The sequence below is a fragment of the Podarcis tiliguerta genome (assembly GCF_965153285.1).
Source record: "Podarcis tiliguerta genome assembly, chromosome: 3".
In the NCBI taxonomy this organism is placed as follows: domain Eukaryota; kingdom Metazoa; phylum Chordata; class Lepidosauria; order Squamata; family Lacertidae; genus Podarcis; species Podarcis tiliguerta.
In genome coordinates this window covers 64,648,734-64,669,438 of record NC_139536.1, presented here as the reverse complement: position 1 = coordinate 64,669,438, position 20,705 = coordinate 64,648,734, and the positions used below count along the sequence as shown (strand labels likewise).

General features: G+C 39.2%; 1 protein-coding gene across 5 annotated transcripts in view; it reads left to right on the top strand.

Moving 5' to 3' along the window:
* Positions 1-20,705, top strand: part of NKAIN2 (sodium/potassium transporting ATPase interacting 2) — a gene marked incomplete at its 3' end in the record, with an annotated part of 430,177 nt that overhangs the window by 199,649 nt on the left and 209,823 nt on the right. For 4 of the 5 annotated variants that reach the window (XM_083435132.1, XM_083435130.1, XM_083435133.1 and 1 more), the window contains exon 2: positions 3,448-3,585. The exons of the other annotated variant lie outside the window; for it this stretch is intronic. In XM_083435132.1, coding sequence (XP_083291258.1) covers positions 3,448-3,585 — 138 coding nt within the window. The remainder of the gene's footprint in view (positions 1-3,447; positions 3,586-20,705) is intronic. 5 annotated transcript variants of the gene reach the window in all.

The following is a 20,705-nucleotide window of genomic DNA, read 5'->3' as shown; positions in this document are numbered from 1 at the left end:
CTCTTTCTCCACACCAGTTGTGACAAGCTTATCTCTCCAGCCTGTCATAACACACTGTTGAAAGAAGCAGTTATTTCTAAGTTGATTATTACAAATCTTGTAATAAATGTCTTCAGTAAAGCACATCTCTGGGATGGGAATGTGAACCACAAATGTAAACATTTTGATCAATGGCCAATGTAATTTTTTTCTGCATTAATTGTGTTTAAGAAGTGAAACACATGATCAGCAAGTTCACATGATGATCAGCTGTTATACGACACCACATCAGACTATAGTTGGAGAACTGAAGACTTGGTTGCTCCCTGATTCAAAATAGTAATAATAAACATCCTTTCACATAACTACTGTGTTTTGGAGAAGACTAGGCTAAAGCTCTTCTCATTGCTATACTGGATTTTTGTATATGCTGTAAGTTTGCTCTCAGACCTCTGAAGTTATATACAGTGCAGATCTACTCATGTCTACTCAGAAGTAAGCCCTATTGAGTTCAATGGAATATAGTTCAGGTAACCATGTATAGGAATGTAGTCATAGTCAAGCAACAGACATCAAGTGGAATTGCTGATCATGTCGTTTGACTATAAATTCAGAGCACAAAAGCTTCAAAGAAGATGGGGAAAATCTTCATTCTAAAAAGTAAGGGGAGGGGGAGCAAAAAGGGGGGGGGGAAGCCCAGAAATACACTGTGAATATATCTACCTTGCTCATAAGAGACAATGGATCAATTGAATTAGGCATTTATGTCATGCGGGTACCTTAGTTAATTTAAAAGTTAATATTGGGGCCTGAGATTAAGTATCACCAGAATAATTAATTTTGTTTACTGATTTTATTTTAATTTAGAAAGGCATTCAAGAACATAACCAATCAAACTCTCTGGAGGGAACTAATTCTTATCAGTCTGCTGCTGAATATTTGCCCTCAAAAGCCAAAATTGATTCTCATGTAATCCATTCAGAAATGGTGATGTTTGTGTTTATCCTGCACTGCAGTTGGGTCCAAAAGTACCACATGAAGATGTTTTTATACAGTCTGAAGCAAGAGCCCCTCTTTAGGAGAACTCCACCACTGCGTTTTCTAAAGATTATTAGGAAATCATCACCTCTCTCTATCTTATCAGTTCAGAGAATCCACGGGATCCACTACAGTGCCCCATGTATTTGGTGATAATTGCTGCTAAAAACAGGGCCTCAATGAATGATTTGTTCCAATATGTGTTGGACCTGGAATAAATTTCATTTCAAGCACCCTCCTACTCAGTATGGACAAGAGGTTCCTTCCATACAGAGCAGCTGAAAATAAGATAGAAGGTAGAATGTTGGTGAATTTAGTCCATTGTGATGTCCATTCATAGCTGAACTGTAGCTCCCACTGATGGATTGATGCTGTCTGTTATGGAGTTGGAACTTGATTTCTCCATCCAGATGTAGGACAAACAGTCTTTGATTGGTCAAAATCAGTGCACTGAGCATTGCTTGACATTTTGCAGAAAAGCAGTTTCTGGATTCTTCCAGAGTTTGGTGCCGTTTCAAGGATGAATGTATTAAGCACACTTTTTGAACTTAGAGATGGGCAAATTTGTCAGTTTTGGTTTTCTCAGGTTCTCATTTCCCCCCAACCTTGAGTTCTCCACATTTCCATCAGTCTGCAATTAATTTATTTTTAAAAAGAGTCTCTGTGCATTTTAGTGCAAATTTCTCCTAATAAGCACATGTTTTTATTCACTTTTGTCTAATATGCAGTATTGCAAAGCAATATTCCCTAAAACATTATTTTCACTATCATATGCATACTTTTACCTTAGTACAGGGGGGCACAACCTGCGAACCTCCAGATGGTTGTTGGACTACAACTCCCATCATCCATGATCACTGGCTATGCTGGCTGGGAGTTGTAGTCCAGAAACATCTGGAGGGCCACAGATTGTGCACCCCTGCCTTAATAGATACATTTTTGTATACACTGGTTGGTTGGCGAAATCCATTGCAAAATTCAGAAAAGTGTGAATTTCAAGGGATGGCTGTCTATTGTTTGCCTGTTGTTTCAGAAAAGTGCAGATGAAGGAGGTTCGCCTTTAAATATGAACTGAAAGGAATTTCTCCCCAATCACCTTTTCTATCATGCAGCAGTTAACATCAGCTGTGATTTGATCTGCACAAGAAAAGTGTTAAATCGGGCAGCATATTTTAAAAAGAGCATTTCTTTTTGTCTTATTGATGCACCATTGCTCTTAAGGGGAACTGGACATATTTTACTTTTTTTAAAAAAAATTGAATTCTCCCCTTGAGTCTTGGGGGGGGGGCATTAATGTAAAATAGTAAAATGTATGTAAAAAGATGTGTGTACTTTACACACATTTTAAGCATTTTACGATTCCCCCTGAGAGCGATGGCAGGTGATCAAATTCTGTAACTTCCAGCAGGCCTTACTACGGTGATTTCAATCTGCATAGCAACAAACCACTTTTTAGGCTAGCTGTACACAGCTGGATGAAATCACTTTTTAAAAACAACATGATTAGGCAGACAGCCCCCAGATCACCTTGTGAGAGCTCACAACTTAGACCACCTCGCAAGTGGTGTGAGAGTTGTTATTGTTTTACAACCAAGCAGTATATAAATTTTATAAAACAAACGTTTTCCCCCCTTTGCTTTTTTCATTTAAACAACTTCTGTGCAGATTTTAAAGGATATATACTTTCGAAACCTGTCCTGAACAACCCACATGGAAACAGGATGGAATGGAATTTTGTACTGTCCCATGATGACATTGATTTATTCCCTGGTTCTATCCCTAGTTTTTAGTAACCCAAGTAGGTGAAAAGTGTGGTGGAAAGTAGCTCCAAAAGGGTAGATTTGTATGTGATGTGATGATATAGATATAGATATAGATATAGATATAGATATAGATATAGATATAGATACACACACATGTTTAAACAATACACACATATCTCTTGGTTATAAGAAATTTATAAGAAATGTATCTGAAGCAAAGGCTAAGAGAAAGGATGAGTTGGTGCAAATAGAGGGGAACGATGGGGTAGCTGTGTCTTTAACTTGGCTTGGACTTCCAAACCAGCTGGTGATAGAGAGCCTGTCAGTAATAACAGTAATAAATGACAGATGTAGTCATGCTGTACCTGCTTCAACTAAAGCATCTCCTTGAATGGGAATAATATCTTGGCAAAATTGTCCTTGTGAATATTTTTGCTATCGGATTATAACTCAATGGACTGTCACAGAAATGCTGTTTTCAGTAAAACAAAAGGAGTGAATTGTTGCAAAGTCATCCCAACTTTCCCCCCCTGCTTCCTGAACCATATATCTAGTGAGGCAATGTTTCTAGTGGTGGTAAGTGAAGAGGGAAAATGCTTTCCAAAGCCTCTGACTATTTTTTCTCATGAGCTATTCTAATCAAATCATTGTTGCTGTTTAATCCTAGGTATGTGTGCTGGAGAGACAGATATTTGATTTCCTTGGTTATCAGTGGGCACCAATCCTGGCAAATTTTGTACACATTATTATAGTCATACTTGGCTTATTTGGAACCATCCAGTATAGACCTCGCTACATAACAGGAGTAAGTACCATTCACCTTGTATCCTTAACTCTGTATTTGCCATGTATGGTACAAAACAAACAAACTTGGAGTTGGGAAGAAATTTTATTTGGAGATTTGAAGTAATATGCCCAGTATATCTAGGTAATTGTTTTCAACACATTTAAATGTACAGTGTGTGTGTGTTTTTTAAAGGGGGTGGGAGTATATTTTTTAAAAATCCTACAGAAATATATTGGTACATTATTTATTACTACATTATTGCTATACATATGAAAGCTTTAATTATTTCTGCTATTGTTTCTATAGAGAAAGCAGGAATACAATCCGGCTCTCTTCTCTTTGCTTCCAAAATGGTTTAAACTTGAAAACCACCAAACAGCAGAGGAATCCTGCAGAAAATGGCCATAGTAAATACTGAAAGCCAAGGAATAGATGGAGAGAAAAGAAGATTTGCAGCCTGATATTGCACATGTTTGATGGGTTTCAAATTAGACCACAGCCTTAGAACAGTAGGCTAGTAACAAATCTAAGTGTGTGTTGAAAGTCAGGTCAGAGTTAAAGTTGAAGGGTGATCCAAAGAAGACAAAACTGATGAGCTGTAGTGAAGCATGGTAAAAAGAAATCTGTTAACAACCCTACAAAAATACTACATCGCAATTAGGCTATTAAAAGGGGATGCAATGCAATACAGTTAGAGCTTGGATCAGTGGTCTCCAACCTTTCTGGTCCTATGGACTTGTCTGCAAACTACAACAACTGTTATGAACACCACACACACTCTGGCTGCAACTTCACAAAATACCCCATACCACAACTAGGCTTGAAGAAAAAGCTTTCTGATGACCAAAGAAGGCTTCTTTCAAGACTAATTTCAGCGTGAGAGGGAAGACTGTGGGCCCTGGAAAGGCCTCTCTGGGCATATGTGTGCCTGCAGTTGCCACATTGGCAAACCATGAACTAAACCAGTGGCTAGAGATAACATGGATATAATCCTCATAAGAGGGAACTTCTAGATATACCACAGATTTCTGAATTTGGCAAATGATACTGAATGAGCAAAATAAAAGTGAACCTGAGATTCCCCTGCAGCAAACTCATTCCCACTTTCCTACATTGCAAACTTATTATCCATCTCTGACCATTTCCCCAATTTATGACATGCCTTTTTAATATCAATTTGCAAGCCCTCGAGTCAAGGACTATCCTTAGGCTTGGTTTGCATGTATTTACCAGCTACAGATAAAGGGGATGTGGTACCCTGCCCACTAGTCTGGGGGTGCCTGTCTTCTACTGGGGTGCCTGGTCTTCTACCAGGCTTCTCCTTGTAGGTATCCTTGTTAGCACAGAGGCTAGATGTGAAAAATCCAACAAGTGTAGGCTCAATTGATATAATCTACAACCCACATACATTTTGGAAATTGGCTAAATGATTCAGACCTTGGTGCATCGGCTGTATTCAAATATTATGCCATTGGTAGATGTCCTTTGGGCCCATAGGCATGGATGCTGCCCAAGGGCAAGGCAGAACAGTATCATCCCATTGCCCCTGTTGCATATGGCTGGTATGTTTGTCCAAACTAGCTTACTTAGTGCAGATTAAAATCTGGCAATCTTTAAAAGCATAATAAAACCCCATTCCTTAAAAAAAAACAAAAAAAACAACAACCCACCTCTTATTCCTTTCTTTATGATCTTAGAACTTTTATTGCTCAAAAACATTAATAAGGCACACTATTCATGATGCCCCTACCTCCTAACCTTTATGAAGATCCTTCTTTCTTTAGAATAAGTCCTGTGAAATAACATCAGAGTGACTTGTGGGTTCTTGACATTTTTACAAGCAATCTCCTTCTGTACTAAATATATAGCACTTTGTACTGGATAAAGCACAGATCAATGAACTATGTGGGTGCTTCACAGATTACAAGCATTGTCACTCAAGGATAAAGAAATCTTTCTTCTGGCTTGGAATGGCTCACTTTGGTGGTCTTCCTGTAACCAATATAATGAAAAGGAAGTTCCTATTTTTTGCACAGCAAGTCAAGTCCCCTTAATTTTTGGTAATGAACTTTGAAAATGTGGAGTCTCTGTATGCATCTTCAGGTTGCTTTCACCCCAGTGTTTCATACAGTGTTTCATATTTTCATGTGAAATCAAATGAATACATGCCAGGGAAGTGGCACTGTGTAAGTAGGTTCCATACCTGACCTACATACATTCATTAGAACCCACAATGGATATGAACACTGTTGTGTTGGTGTATGCAGGGCCACACTTAGTAGGACAAATTGGCAGTTCACGTTTTCTGCCAGAAGCTTTTCCTGTCAATGGCACAAATTCCACTCAAAGTAGTACAAAAGTGGAGAACAGATGCAGTACCATCAAGAGAAGAATGGCACCTTAAAATATTAGAATATAGAACTTGCCAGCATGACAAACAGATTAAGAAATAAAGATGATACTAATTTAAAAGAGGACTGGACATCATATATAGAGAATATATAGAAAAAAATAGTATAACAAGAAATGAAGTGTAACAGACTGAAAAAAAATACTCAGCAGTAGATGTGACAAAGTGGGACAGTGTAAGGTAATGAAAATAATTTAGTAGAATAAAAAAATGCAGTCAAAAAGACAACAGATAGGATACCAGAGAAAGAACAGAAGGGAGTTAAAATTAAGGCTCATAGGCGTCAATTAAATTGGAGGAATAAGCTATGTTACTATTATTATTTACAGATATATGTCTTATACTTATGCTATTTTTCCCTCTTCTTACTATCATGTGTTTGACTGCAACATACTATGCATTGATAATATGATAAAAAGGTTTTTTTAAAAAAAAATCAATTCAAAGTCAATTCAAACAGCTTACTATCACCAGTTTGAAGTGGGTAAAACACAATCTCAAACTATTTGATGGATATTAGGGGTTATGGAACTCACCTATGAGAACAGAACTTCAGTTTCTTTGCAGTCTGGTCCTACAAGTCATGGTACTCTTAAGAACAGCAGTCTATCCATCTCATTGACTCCTATCCTTGGTATAAGGATGGATCCTTCATTTGGAATGACACTTGAATGGCACTTCTGGAGCACCTGTAGTGCCATTTAAGGTTCCAGACTTCCTTTACTGAGGAGACTTCCCTCCCCTTTTAAAATAGCAATACGTTCCATTATGTAAAATCATAGTTTCTTGTTAATATTAATAAAGACTCAAAGAGCATTATTACAGCAGGTAACATTTAGTAATGGACCTTTCAAGCCTCTCGGATGGGAAAAGTAAGTAAACAAATCCTCAGTCTTAAACTGGAGATTAGCAGATAAAACTAGTCCACCTTTCTATTTTTACAGTGCAAGATGGTGCTTTAACTACTTCTGTGTAATCCTCTGCTTGAGTTTCAAGAGCTAATATGGATTTATAGGATAAGGTTGCAAACTGTCATTTATTAGCCTTAAGCTGCAATCCTAAACACAGATATTTGGAATTAATTTTGGTGAGATCAGTGAGATTTTCTTCCAAGTAAATTGGGATTTTTTTTGTTTTTTCATCTGTCAGTTTTATGGATTAGGTGTGTTGATGAGAGGATAAGTGATGGTGGGGAAATGGTTGGGAGGATGCTTACCATTGGGTGCACATTCCCCTCTGCCAGAATCCTTTAAGCTGTGAGGAGGACTGCAACCTGATCATTTAAAGATGGGGTGTAGGGGGTGGGGTAGGAGTTGTTTTGCTGGGACTTGTTTCCCACTGGATTCACAGATTTACCAGGCAGCTAACAGCTGTATCTCAAACTCTTCTTGCTTCCTAGCTTTGTAGTTTTTTCTAGGTAAATTATTCTAATGTCCTGTCACTATGAGGAGGCAACAGTGTGAAAGAGATGGCAGAAGCGTTCTCTGAGCTGCCCAAGCCATCCTTGTGCTAGAGGAAGGTCAGGACCTTGGACAGGACCCTGGACCTGAGTGCTAGACTACAGTGCAATAACAATGGTTTCAGGACCATGGTTAGCAGTCCTGTAACTGAGAGCAGGAGGGAACAAATTTCCTTGTTGCAACTATCCAAGCTTTATAGCCATATCTCGAGGATATAGATTAAAACTCTATTCCCAGTTTGCTTCAGCTTGCTAGTTAAAGGGCCTGAGACCATTAATGCAGCCCCCTCTAGGTGGTAATGCTTTGGGATGTGGGGCCTTAGTTCGTGTATTCTCTGCAGCACTTCCATGATCCTTAAAGGAATCATTTGTTGATTCTTCAGAGTCCCGAGGCAAAGATACATCTTTGGTGTTTGGGTGGCTAGGTGTGGAATCTGATGCTGGTGGGTCTACTCAGAATGAGCTTGGGAGTGGATCCATTTCTTCCCTGGAGCTATTACTTCTCTAGGACTCAGGGTCTGAGGACTCTGGATTTAGAGCCACGGCACTAAGGTGACAGCTGCAACCAAGATATTGGGGCATCACTACCACATGGTCTCACTTGTATACCAACTTAGCAGAGCTGTTAAGAAAGATGGGATTCTATGGGGTGGGAGCTATGCTTGAGCTCCAAGAGCATGGCTCTTTGGACCACTGTTTTGGCCAGTTCCATAGAGCTGTTATGCAAGTGCAGAGCCATTAGCAAAGGGATATAACTTAGTGAGAGAGCACACAATTTGCATGAAAATGGTCCCAGGCCCAACCCCTGGCATCTCCTGGTAGTGCTGAAAAAGACCCCTACCTCAAAGTTCAGACAGCCATTGCCAATCTATGCAGACAAGACTGAGCTAAATGACACAAGGCATCACCTTATTTTCCTAGATCTCACAAGACATCAAACATAGAAGAGGTAAAGAGAAGAGGCAGGGGGGTTGTGAATGAGAATATGAGATGAAAATGATGGACAGGGACAGGCAAGGTAGTGGGAGTCGGTAGAGGGAGAGAATGTTAAAGGATTATCTGTCTGTCTATCATCTATCTATCATCTATCTATCTATCTATCTATCTATCTATCTATCTATCTATCTATATCTATCATCTATCTATCTATCTATCTATCTATCATCTATCTTTATGTACCACTCATACAGCATAGCTCTCTCAATTATAAGCCAAAATTTTAATGAATTTCTTGCTGCCTTTGCCTTTCATTCCTCACCCCAAGGATCCTTTAATCAGTGATAGGATTTCTGCCTTGCAGCATAGAGAGTGGCCTAGAGTTTATATTTTTTATAGGTTCTCATCAGCAAAACCATCCCAGAAAACAGTTTCCCCATAGTTCCCCATGTTGCAGTTCATTCAAAGATGTGTGTGCAGCAGGGAGAGACTGAATAACTGTATGTTTGAGAAATGCAGTCCTTGTCAATTATGATAGGGACTGACCTGATCTGCACTTCCCAGCCTAATATGTGGACTGAAATGTAATGTATTCATTGGATTTTGCACTTCTCTCAAGGTTGCAACAGGGTTCACAACTCAACATTATTATCTGTGCTCCACTTGCAAGAGAATGAGCAGCATGGGGGGTGGGATAGCATTGAACACACCAATCCAGTAGTGGGTTAAATATGCCCACCAGTGTAATACTTCCAGCGTGTCAGAGCTTGGTGTGGCACAGGGCAAGGAGCCTACCATCAGGCAGCCCACCTGCTGCCCATCCTTTCCTTTCTTGTCTTCTCACTGGGGAGAACAGGAGGGATCTGCCATGCTCTTAAGTCTACCATGGCGTGTAGCATTCTGGTGATCCTGCCCACAACCTGCTTGTTTGGCAACCAGCCTTAAGGCTGTAAATTGGAGCTGAGACTGTCAGGTGGCTCCAGTTAAAACTTTTCATGAAGCTCCTTTTAGCAGGCTGTTGATCCTGCCCAATCTCTCCTGCCATATCAATTTGTGATTAAAAAATAGCATAAGAACAAGAAATTCTTTATTCCTATGGGAGTGGTGAACTCTTTATTGCTTTACTGAGGCAAGGTGAGGTGACTGCCTCAGGTGGCAGGATCCACCAGGGCAGCAGATCACAGTGTTGACATTTCTTCCCTCGCTCCTTGTTTCTTGGTGTGGAGGGGGAAGCCCAATCAACCAGTGTGGCTGGCCACAGTCCACAAGCATTCTCTACTTTTTAGGAAGGGTGGTTAAGTTGGGAGCAGGGAATCCTGGCACCCATGGCATCAATTTATAAGCTAGGAGTGGGCCAAAGTTCATTCCATTGAATCCTCTGATTGGCACTCTCTGTGTGTCAGGGCTTGTCCTGGGCTCCAGCACCATGGTGCTGTTCCTGCTTGAGTGCTTCCCTGCTGGCTGCAGAGGCAGCACAAAGGAAGTCCCCCATGGAGATAGTGGCGAGCCAACAATTATTTTTTGTAAATATTTATGCTCCATCCTTCCAAGGCCTTTGCAGCATTCAGTGCATAGTTTGAGATCAAATACATTTAGGAATGTGTGTTTCTAGAGGAACATATAATTTTTGAGCAAAACTGTGGCAGTACATGTGAACGTCACATGCATCCAAAATAAAATTGCCCATCTATCCCTAGTATATCTATTACAATCCTTCCCTGATATTTTTTGTTTGAGCAGTCATTTTCTTCATAATGTGACTGTATCTGCTGGGTGGCCAAGGCAGGTGGTGAAGGGGATGTTCCATTGTTGCCCTGAAGTCATACTGTGAGACACTCACTGTACCTTTCACTTTTTAGCCACAATGCTTTGTGTAGTAACACACTGGCTGGCATTAGCTTTGTTTTAAAAGCTGTTTCATGCTGTTTGCCTTTCTTCCATGAACTTATGCACTGAGCCCCCTGTAAATCTTGTTGTTATGATCACTTTAAGTGCTTATTGTTTCAACATGTTCTTCACTTTCTTGGTGGTCTGCAGGAAAATAGCGAATTACTTTTTCAAACCATCCCTGTTGTCATGAGTGCTATTACCAAGAAAGAAGCATTTTACAGCTGACACTGAAAAGCAAGATAAACAACATGCATGGTTGTAAAATGCAGCAGTAAAGAGGTTTCAAAACTTCAATTCCTCACCATTTCCATAGTTTGCCTGTCAATTGTGCTGTTTATTTTGAGATTCTCTTTATTGTCTATGCACAGGCCCAAATGATAAGGCTACACATATTCTTGTCAGATAAGCTCAACTGCAGATAATAAATTTGAAACTTAAAGTAATAAGGATCTCAGTGAAGATGCATCTCATGTTATGTGAGTTCAGCAGATGCTGTGTGCATTATAAATGCCGACCAAGGAGGCACTTTATATAGTCTTTGACACAGAAATAATTCCACCCCTAAACATTTCTACTGTAGCCTTGTTTTTATCTTTGCGAGTTCCATGATTTGTTAAAAAGAAAAACATTGTGAAGAGATAAAGAGGAGCTACTACCAAAATAGGTTCTTGTCACTCCCTTGTTCAAATCCAGTGAAAAGTCAGCCAATTATGTATCTCAAAACTCTTTATAGCATTTTGCATCCATTGCAGTATTCACTGTTTCTTTGTTTGAACACAGAGCTAAACAATTTCAAGCTTGAAAATCCTCTTCATATATTATTTAAGAAATTAATATCTGCTCTGTAACCAAATTAGAGCACCATTTGTTTATCTGTAAGGTTCAGTACATGACATGAGTTGCATAGCTCATCAGTGTGATGAGTTAACAACAGAGATTACTTTGGGTATAATCTTAACATTAGTCAAAGGAGAGGGTATATTTAGATTTAGTCAGTTCATTCTGGCCAAAGTTTGCATATGGAAATAACATATTTTCTTTCCCAGTAATTGTTTATTTGTATCAGTTTGCTGGAATGTATATTTTAATTATTATATAAAAGTAAATTTGAGAAACTTACTTAGGTGCAAGAAAATTTTGAACAAAAATCATATGTTATTTTCATAATTCTGGACATTTCTCAGCATATCCTGGTAAATTTACTGCGGCATGATGGAAATCAGGAGGAAATTGGATCACTTGTTGAAGACAAATGTCAGGTCTATTTTGAACACTTACCAATCAGCCATTGTATATGTCATCCTTCACTGCTAAATGAGGGAAATGAGAATGAAATTTGGTTATTAGCCAAAGGCACTTGGCTGACACTGAAATTTACTGGTAATCAGAATGTAGCACGGTTTTCTATTTTGCTAAAAAATATATTGGTAAATGTCAACATTCTTCATAGCTTTTATTCTTAATGCATTCTTGGTGTTCTTTATGCATCTGATGAAGTAACCTGTTACCTACAAGAAGTCATATCAAATAAAGTGCTGGTCTGAGTGCTACAACAGCTTTTGCAACCAGACCCAGGCATAAAGAGGTGAAACACAAGTGTTGTGTCAAACTAGGGTTACATTTTGTTAATAACATCTGCAGTGTTATTAACAATAATGAGAAGGCCATGAAGCTAACTTCAAGCTTTGATGATATTATTGAAGGGAAATTATGGGATGATATCAAAAGTTAGTCATACTCAAAACAGCTCTATTGGAATCAATGGACATACATTGCCTATGACTTAGTTTGATATCAACGCCAATGTGCTAGATGCCCTTTAGATCTGCAGCTGCAATAACTTGCTCTCGGTGAATGTGAATGTCATGTGGCAAGGCAGTTTTAAATCAGCTCTCTGACCTACTGAGTGAACTCTATTGTTTGTTCTTTTTCTAGAAACTGCTTTGTGATCATTTTTCAAAATGAAAAGTGACATACAAACGTGTGTGTATGTGTGGTAAATATAGAATAATTGCCCTCCCTTTAGGAATTAAGCATTTTTTCATATTTCACATTTTCAACAATACTGTTGATAAGCATGAAAATGTGATTTCTTGCACTAGAACAGATAGTGGCTACTTGAAATGACATCAGATGGATGCACATAGAACATATTTCAGAAGTCAAAACAGCAAATAATCTTGTGGCACCTTAAAGACTAATAGATTTATTGTGTCATAAGTTTTCACGGTCCACAGCACACTGTCAGATGCACCAAGTGTTGTCTTCTCTTGGCAGATATATATACACACATGAGTACGGAGGGAAAAAAGAATTCAACAGTAGAGTCAAAAGGCCATGAAATGTAAGAAAGGTTCAGTATACTATGCCAAAGCCCAAATGCTTCTATGATAAGAACCGAGTAACTCATTTCCAGCAGCGATCACAGGGAATAATACTTTCTAGCTATCTGGTAGTTTGTTTCTCATTTGCAAGGATATCATCACCAGCGACTGTAGAATGAGAAACCTTTCCTCTGTGTGGCTACATATCAAATAGCTTTAATTTAGCCTCACATTTTAAAACGATTCATCCTTAAGCAATGTGCAACTGCAAAACCTGTTGCTGTTGTAGATACCAGCTGAGGTCAAGAAGGTTCCCTAGCAACTTCCTTTAATTTTCAGTAATTTTTCTTTCCTTTCTCTGAAGTGGCAGGGATTGTCATGTGCTGCTAATATGTAGCATTAGATTATATAAGCTGATGCCTAGGAATGCTTTTGTTAAGGTACAGAATGCATACATACAAAATGAGATATAGGAGTGCCAATATTTCAGCTATGATTTAATTTTCCATTTATATTAGAGCTGCCATCAAAATTTGACAATAAAGGAATTTTTGTTAGCTCTAAATATTACTCAGAAAATTTATAACAAGCCTAATAAAACCTGCATTCTCATCCATAAAGTTCTATTGGTCAACTCCCCCTCCGCCCGCATGCCAACATTCTGCAGTAATAATTGCTATATATTATTGAATTATTTAACCCTTCTTCAGAAGACCATCTCCTGTAGTTGCATTAAATCCCATGCTATCAGTGAAATGCATAATGTTTAACAATGCATTCCTATACGTATTAACTAAAAAATAAGTTTCACTGGTTGTTTGAAACAAGTGCTCCCATAGGGGATGGAAGCACAACTACCACATTGGCTCTCAAAAGAACTGATGATCACAAAAGTGTGTGTCCTGTGTGCATATTTCCCCATACTCTCAACCTCCTATGAGAGCAACAGGAAGCTTTGGTAGCACAATAATAGCTCAGCCCATCAAGGAGATGAAAGTGTCAACAAAGGCATAAAACAGACCTCACCAGGGAGAGCATTCCACAGATAGGGAGTCCCAACTGAAAAGGCCCTCTTTTTTGTCATCACCCTTCAGAGGGGGTTCTAGAGAAGGGCTTCCAGAGAAGAAGATATGTGTGTCCAGGTAGGTTCAATTCAGAAGAGGCATCCCAGAAGCTATTGGGACCTGAGCCGTAAAGAGTCCTATAGGTCAAAATCAGCCTTTTGAATTGGTGTTATAAGATCTGTTCTCCTTGAAGAGTTGGGGATCTGCATTCTGTACTAACTGAAGCTTCTGAAACACAACCCCATGTGAAGTGCATTGCAATAGTCCACTCTTGATGTTACCATAGCATAGCTAACTGTAGCATATTCCTTTGAATACCTTACTATACATGGAACATGTCCTAAGAAATGTCTCAGTCCTGCTGGGTCAAGTCTGAGGTTTCCATGTCTATTAGTCTTAATGAACAATGAACTCCATAACTGTCATTGTATATAATAGCTTAGCTGAATAGTATCAGGACAGAGCGAGGTCTTCAATATTCAAATACTGTGAACTTTTGTCAGAATTGTAAAGGCTGTACTGTGGTTTGGACTTCATTCTCAGGCTTCATTAAAGTCCATAAAAAGACTTTCTGGGAGTAAATTACCAGCAGTCATTGAAAATTGTAGCTTGCTGTGTTCCATCAGAGTTACTGGTACAAATTTGTGCTAATGTGTGTAGCTGGGACTCTGCAGTTTTTCCCTGGTTTTAATCTCTTTTATTTCTTTAGTTGTGACTTAATTGAACATTATCAATATTTTAATTATGTGCATGTGCCTGGAAGGCCTTTGGCTACTGGGCAAACATTTAATTACTGTTAATAATGCTATTGCTGTTGCTACTGTGACTGCTATTATTACTAGACTATAATAATATAAGAAATAACATAAATGGAGATTAAATGAAGTTAAAGAAAGAAGAAAGGGCCTGAATAGGTCTCATGAGGTTACAAATACAAGACATAATCTGTACAAGTAATTTTCTGTTACATCAATACTTCAGTGCCTGGTATATTTAATCCAAAGCAAGTTCTGAGCTTTGACTTTTTTTCACTAGGGAGCTTCTATAATATGAATCATATCATGTATTGGTCACATAAATAGCCCTATTGCTTGTTGTCCAATTTTGATTACTGTTCCATAGTTTCATGCCCTAGGTGCTCCCCCCATCATACCCTAAGAGGACCATTGCAATATTGTTTATCATCTAGGATGGGCAACTGTTACTTGTTCTGTTCCCACTCCCATGGCTACTGCAATAAACTGGAATATTCTCCATATGACATGCCCAAGTTCTCCTGTTTCCTCTTCCCCACATGCTCCCATGCACTTGCTTTCTTCTAGGCAACAGCAACAAGCAACAAACCCTTAGTTTTCTTACCAGAAAATTGTTTCTGTCTGGGCAATAAAAAATATCAATTTTACAGAAGGTTTAATGGAACTTCTAACTTGGCTCTGCCTGGCATGGTAGGGGCACTTAATGAAATCTGGGAGAGCCATATTTTGATTCTCAGCTTCAGTGAGTCCCACTTACACCCAGGGTAACACTGAATAATAATCAAATTTGAGGGCATCTTGACCAAAAACTGGGGGGCAGAACCATTCAAACCCAAATGCTTCCAGTCATTTTTCAGTGAATATCAAATGCATTTCATAAGTAGTCTGTCCCTTCCCTTGTTGCACTACATTGAAAGGATATAGAAAGGATATAGTAAGCTGCCTTAACCAGGTCAAATTATTTGCCATTCTACCCTAATATTATCTGCCCTAACTAGGAAGGACTCAACACTGCTTCAGGCAGAAGTTTGTCAAATCTCTTGCTATCTAATCTTGCCAGAGATTGGGTATTGGAGAGATATTTTGCATGCAATGCATGTACTCTGCCACTGAGTTATGGTTCCTCCCTGTGTCACGGGACTATTTCCACACATCACTTGTCAACAAACTGGCTTTGCCACAAGCGTCTGTTTGACAGGGGCCTGCAAAGAATTGTGGCTCACTGATTAGTCTATCTGTATGATGGTTACATTGTGCTGGAACGTCACTTACTTTTATTTCTCTACATTTTTATACCGCTTGTTTGTAATAAAATGCCCAAAGCACTTTACAAAATGAATAAAACAATAACATTGGTCAATTTAAAAAAAACTGTTTAAAATCAAGTATTTGAAACATGCAGTAAGCTAATACCAGATGAAAACACACAACTTCTAAACTATGGAAAACAATGTGTGAGGCAGCATTTTATATTGAAACTCATATTTTCTCATTTCTGCAAGCCTCTTATCCTGGCACAAGAAACAGGAGGATGAAATGAGAGTTCACCAGGATATTGATCATATTTTAACTGTTAATGAGGTATAGCTGAAATATTCATATATACAGTAGAAACCTCTATTATTCTATACGCCTAAAATAGCCTGCTCCTGACAGCTGTGTAAGTTTTGGGGCTGTCAGTGAGGAAATGTTAACATTTGGAATTGAAATTCTGTTCTTTGTGATACTCAAGGAAAGTATAATTAAACCAATATATGTGCAAGTAACAGAGACAGCTTATGATCAGCTTAACAACATTCACCAGATTTCAATTTAATGTCTTATTGATTTATCTGATGCCACATTCTATCAGGAAATAATGAGCGTTGGTGAAAAGTTTTGCATAATTCTTCACCAAATAAGAAAAGTTTGGCTATGTATGGTTATAAGTTTATTATTGTTAAATTACCAGGGTTCAGGGTCTAGTCACGTGACTACAGATTCAAGTTTGTAAATCTGTTTAACTTTCCTTGAATGAGTCCCAAAAGAAGGTACCAATTAGGTTAATAAAGAAATCCTTTTAGCTTTAAGCCCTGTTACTGAACATGTAAAAAGGGAACAGAATTGCATCCACTGTGTCAGCCCCCCATTTTATATGTGTTAGTCATCCCCCCCCCCTATTTCTTATTGAAGCAACTTTGGTGGAGAAGGATATTGGTCAAGATCCATAGGGGAGTTGGGAGTGGTGCCTCAAGGTCTTGAAGCACCTGCCCACATAACTGAACTGGCTGGCAGAACACACAAGAGCAGCTTGCACCATGGTGGGCCTTAAGAGCTTGGCAAATCCCACATTGTGTCCCCATCAGGCAGGCTGAGTGACTAAGCAGCCAGAAGACAGGCTGCCTGATAATTTTTGCCCTATGCCAGATCAGCCTCTGGTAACCAATCAAGCTGTGGCCTTGTCTGACCCATAATGGCCTTCTGTGCTCAATCATTGCTCCCTTGGATTATTCCTAGCTGTGCATGCATGGTGACCAGAATACTGACAATCTGGAGATGACCTAAACCACAGGTCCTGAGATCCTTCCTTGGATGTTTACAATGTTTAAATGTATGTTCACATTTGAGGATGAAGGCCTAGTTTTAAAAACTTGGTCCCTGTATTTTTATAATTTGCATGTGAATTTTTTTAACACAGTCACCTCTACAAGTAGGTGATAAATTACACATACAGACACCATTTGGAGGATTGCCGACTAATTTCACACCTTTTAACTGCAATTAAGTGCTTGCTTCCAGCATGCTGAAAACGGAAATATCTTCCTGATAGCAATTCATATTTTAAAGGCTGTTGGCTGGCGCTACAGTGGGACAGTCCACCAGTTATGTTAAAAATAAGATCTTAATTCTGGGAAGCACTACAAGGTCTACATAATCAAGTGCCCTGGCCTGTGGCAAGATCTTTCCAGCATTGGCACCTATAGGCTCTCTGTATTATATAAATTGCCTGAGTTGCAGTTCTTATTCCAGCTGCCCTTCCAATTAAATCTAATTGGAATAATTCATGATTAGTTCATCCAGGTTTATTCTCAGAACAATTTTGCAGAGCATATATTTACTTATTGCCAGAACAAAATCCCACACAAAACTTCCTCTTTTGAAAGACAACATGTTAAAGAACTGCGTAGAGCTGACTCAAACGTTTGTGAGATTCAGCTTTTGTTTCAAGACTTGCATAACTGATGAGGAAGAACCTTTTATCAAACTGCCAAGAAAATGGCCTTTAAAAAACTTCTGATTCTGGGTATTCCAGCCTGGAATGATGATAATGATGGTGATAATGATAATATAATTGTTTTCCCACCCTTGCCCTAAGGTTCCAGGGTGGGTTACAACATTAAGACATTAATCACAGCTTAAGGATACAGTGAACTGTACAGTGATTATTATCACTGAGTTATCACAATGGGGCACAGCTCAGAGAAGCTCTGAACCTAGGAAACAAGAGATCTCTACAGCCCTTAAGTTGCTGGGGGGCAATGTTCTGACATACACTTGTATAAAGGGAGTCTATTTGTCATGGCTTCCAAACCTGGCCTCTTACAGTACACTGAGGAAGATACCAGTAGGGAGGACAGATAGACTGCTCCACTTGATGATCATCCTCAACAACACCTTCCTTGGGGCCCTCTCAGCAGGAGAGGACCTAACTCTTGAACCTTCCTAGGACTCATAGAATGAAGCTCAAATAGCATTCCCATGCCTTGCACAATCTAGAAGTCAGTGTCTCCATACTTACGCAAGAGCCCTTTAAGTCAGCACAACCAGCTCCTTATGGAAGCAGGGCAACTGCAGTACAGGCCATGCTACCCTCCATAAGGCTACAAATGGGTCCAGCTCTTGATTTAGATACCACCTTTGAAAACTCCAAAGCTCAAGTAGCAGGGCCCACTCGGAGCTGCCCAGGGTTCTGACCTATTAAGAAAGTCATGCTTCAAACTGCTTGCCTCGCCAGACTTGTTTCTTGCTTCCACTTGCCCATAAGGTCCACAGAGCAGAAACTCTGGCTCTTTGGAGAACTTGGTCAGATAATTATTGGATTGTCCTGTTTCAATTTTAGAAATTTGTCATCTGACATATTCAGAAATGATTACAATTAATTTATTTTCCACTCCTAAGTAGAGAGATTGCAGTTCCTTTGTAGCCAGATCATTATATCCATCTGTTGCATTTTTTAAAAGTACTTGTTAAACTGAGTCTGAAAGTTTAAAAGCAACATTCTATTATGAACCCATTTTACCCCTAAATTATCTCTACCTACGTGGATTCTCTTCTATCCAGCAAAGCTTCATTGGTTTTCTTACTTCCAGCTGTATTTATTTCTCACCTTTTATAATTGCTTCTCTTCCCCCACCCCCTTCTTTCTACTAATCAGTACACACATTACCAGTATGGCTCTAGCTTTCAAGTATCAATACACAATCAGATTTCTATTTATTGTATCCACAAGCTGCTTGCATTAGTAGAAGGATATGATGTTTTATTAGTATTCCAAGAAAGATTGGAAAGTGAGTTAATTACTGGGAAAATCCTTAAGATGTGTACTCAGGAGCATCCATTGCATCTCTGTCTGAAGAGGAGCAACCATTCTTTGCTATGGCTAAAGGAAATAGGGGAGTGAGGCTTCCCTAGCATTGGACTTGATTGTTCCAGCCTCGTGTGTGTAGGAGGGATCACTTTAAATCCTTCTGAGCATACCCCTTCCCCCCATACAAGTGAATGGCTACAATTTGCTTCTGGGACACTATTTCAGAGGTAGCCAAACCTCTCCTATCTCCACTGACACTGGACATCTGACTCCCACTGGCATAGATTCCATTGGGGGCAAAGCATTTGTGGATTTAGAAATGCATTGTGACTCCCCCTCTCCCAGTGGATCTTTACTGTAAAGCCTTTTAGGTCTGTTTTGTGTTTATAAATTTATGCAGTGACTGACACCAATCCAATTCCTAAATGGCAGGAATCTTGCTGAACACTCCAGGAATACAGATGTATGCTAATCATAATGATGAATGCAACTGCCTTTTCCTGCAACACAGGCCACTTTAAATGCTCATAGCCCTGTAAGTCTACACGTGCATTTACTACGGTCCTGTTCAATGTATGCCTCATCCTAAGATTCCAGCTTTAGATTTGCACATTATAATAGGAAGCATTTAAGATTTTGTTGTTACCTAGTCAAATTCATCTTGGCTCTAAAGTAGGCCACAGTAATATGAATCTCTCATATCATGTATGAATAAATGGTGGCTAAAGTACGGCTAATGTTTTGTTTATCCAGCATCAAATTACTGGTGTCCTAGGACTGTGTGACCCTGTGAGTGCAGAACTGATGTGATAAATGCATTTGCTGCTTCCTTCAAGTGAAATTAGTTTTCATGAAAGAAGCCAGTTTGGGGGCATTAGAAAATGAATCATGGTTTTATCTCCTGAATATTAGCACAGCATGTCCCCGCCTCCCTTGCTCTCCAGCATATGTATCAAAACCTTGGCAAAGGAGGAGGCACACCAGTTCAGCCTTCCTTCCTAGTGTTCATTTATGCAAATTCGCCATGACCAAATATTTCAATCTTTGGCCTGTCTGCCACATCCAATCTAATCACAGCAGTTTCTGCTACAGAACTCATTACACTGGTGCAAGTGCTTTATAAAATTATAAGTCAGCAAAATGTGATTTGGCTTATAACAACATCTTCCTTTTTTCAACTGCATCTATTATATTAACAATTATAATTTATTTACATATTTGCTTTTCTGTTACCTCTTTCCTATTGTTGCCCTTTTCATTTCTAATACCTTCCTTTGTGCACAGCTGATCATCATTAAAACCACGCAAACTTTTTTTCTCAATGTGATGGTTGTTGATTTAATAACAAGACACAGTATTTAGTTTGTTTGCCATGTTGTTGTTGTTGTATTGTTTAAACACACACATATATATGTTGTTGTTGTTGTTTAGTCATTTAGTCATGTCCGACTCTTCGTGACCCCATGGACCAGAGCATGCCAGGCACTCCTGTCTTCCACTGCCTCCCGTAGTTCGGTCAAACTCATGGTGGTAGCTTCAAGAACATTGTCCAACCATCTCATCCTTTGTTGTCCCCTTCTCCTGTGCCCTCAATCTTGTTTGACATAAAAAGGTAAAGGTAAAGTACCCCTGACCATTAGGTCCAGTCGTGGACGACTCTGGGGTTGCACGCTCATCTCGCTCTATAAGCCAAGGAAGCTGGCGTTTGTCCGCAGACAGCTTCTGGGTCATGT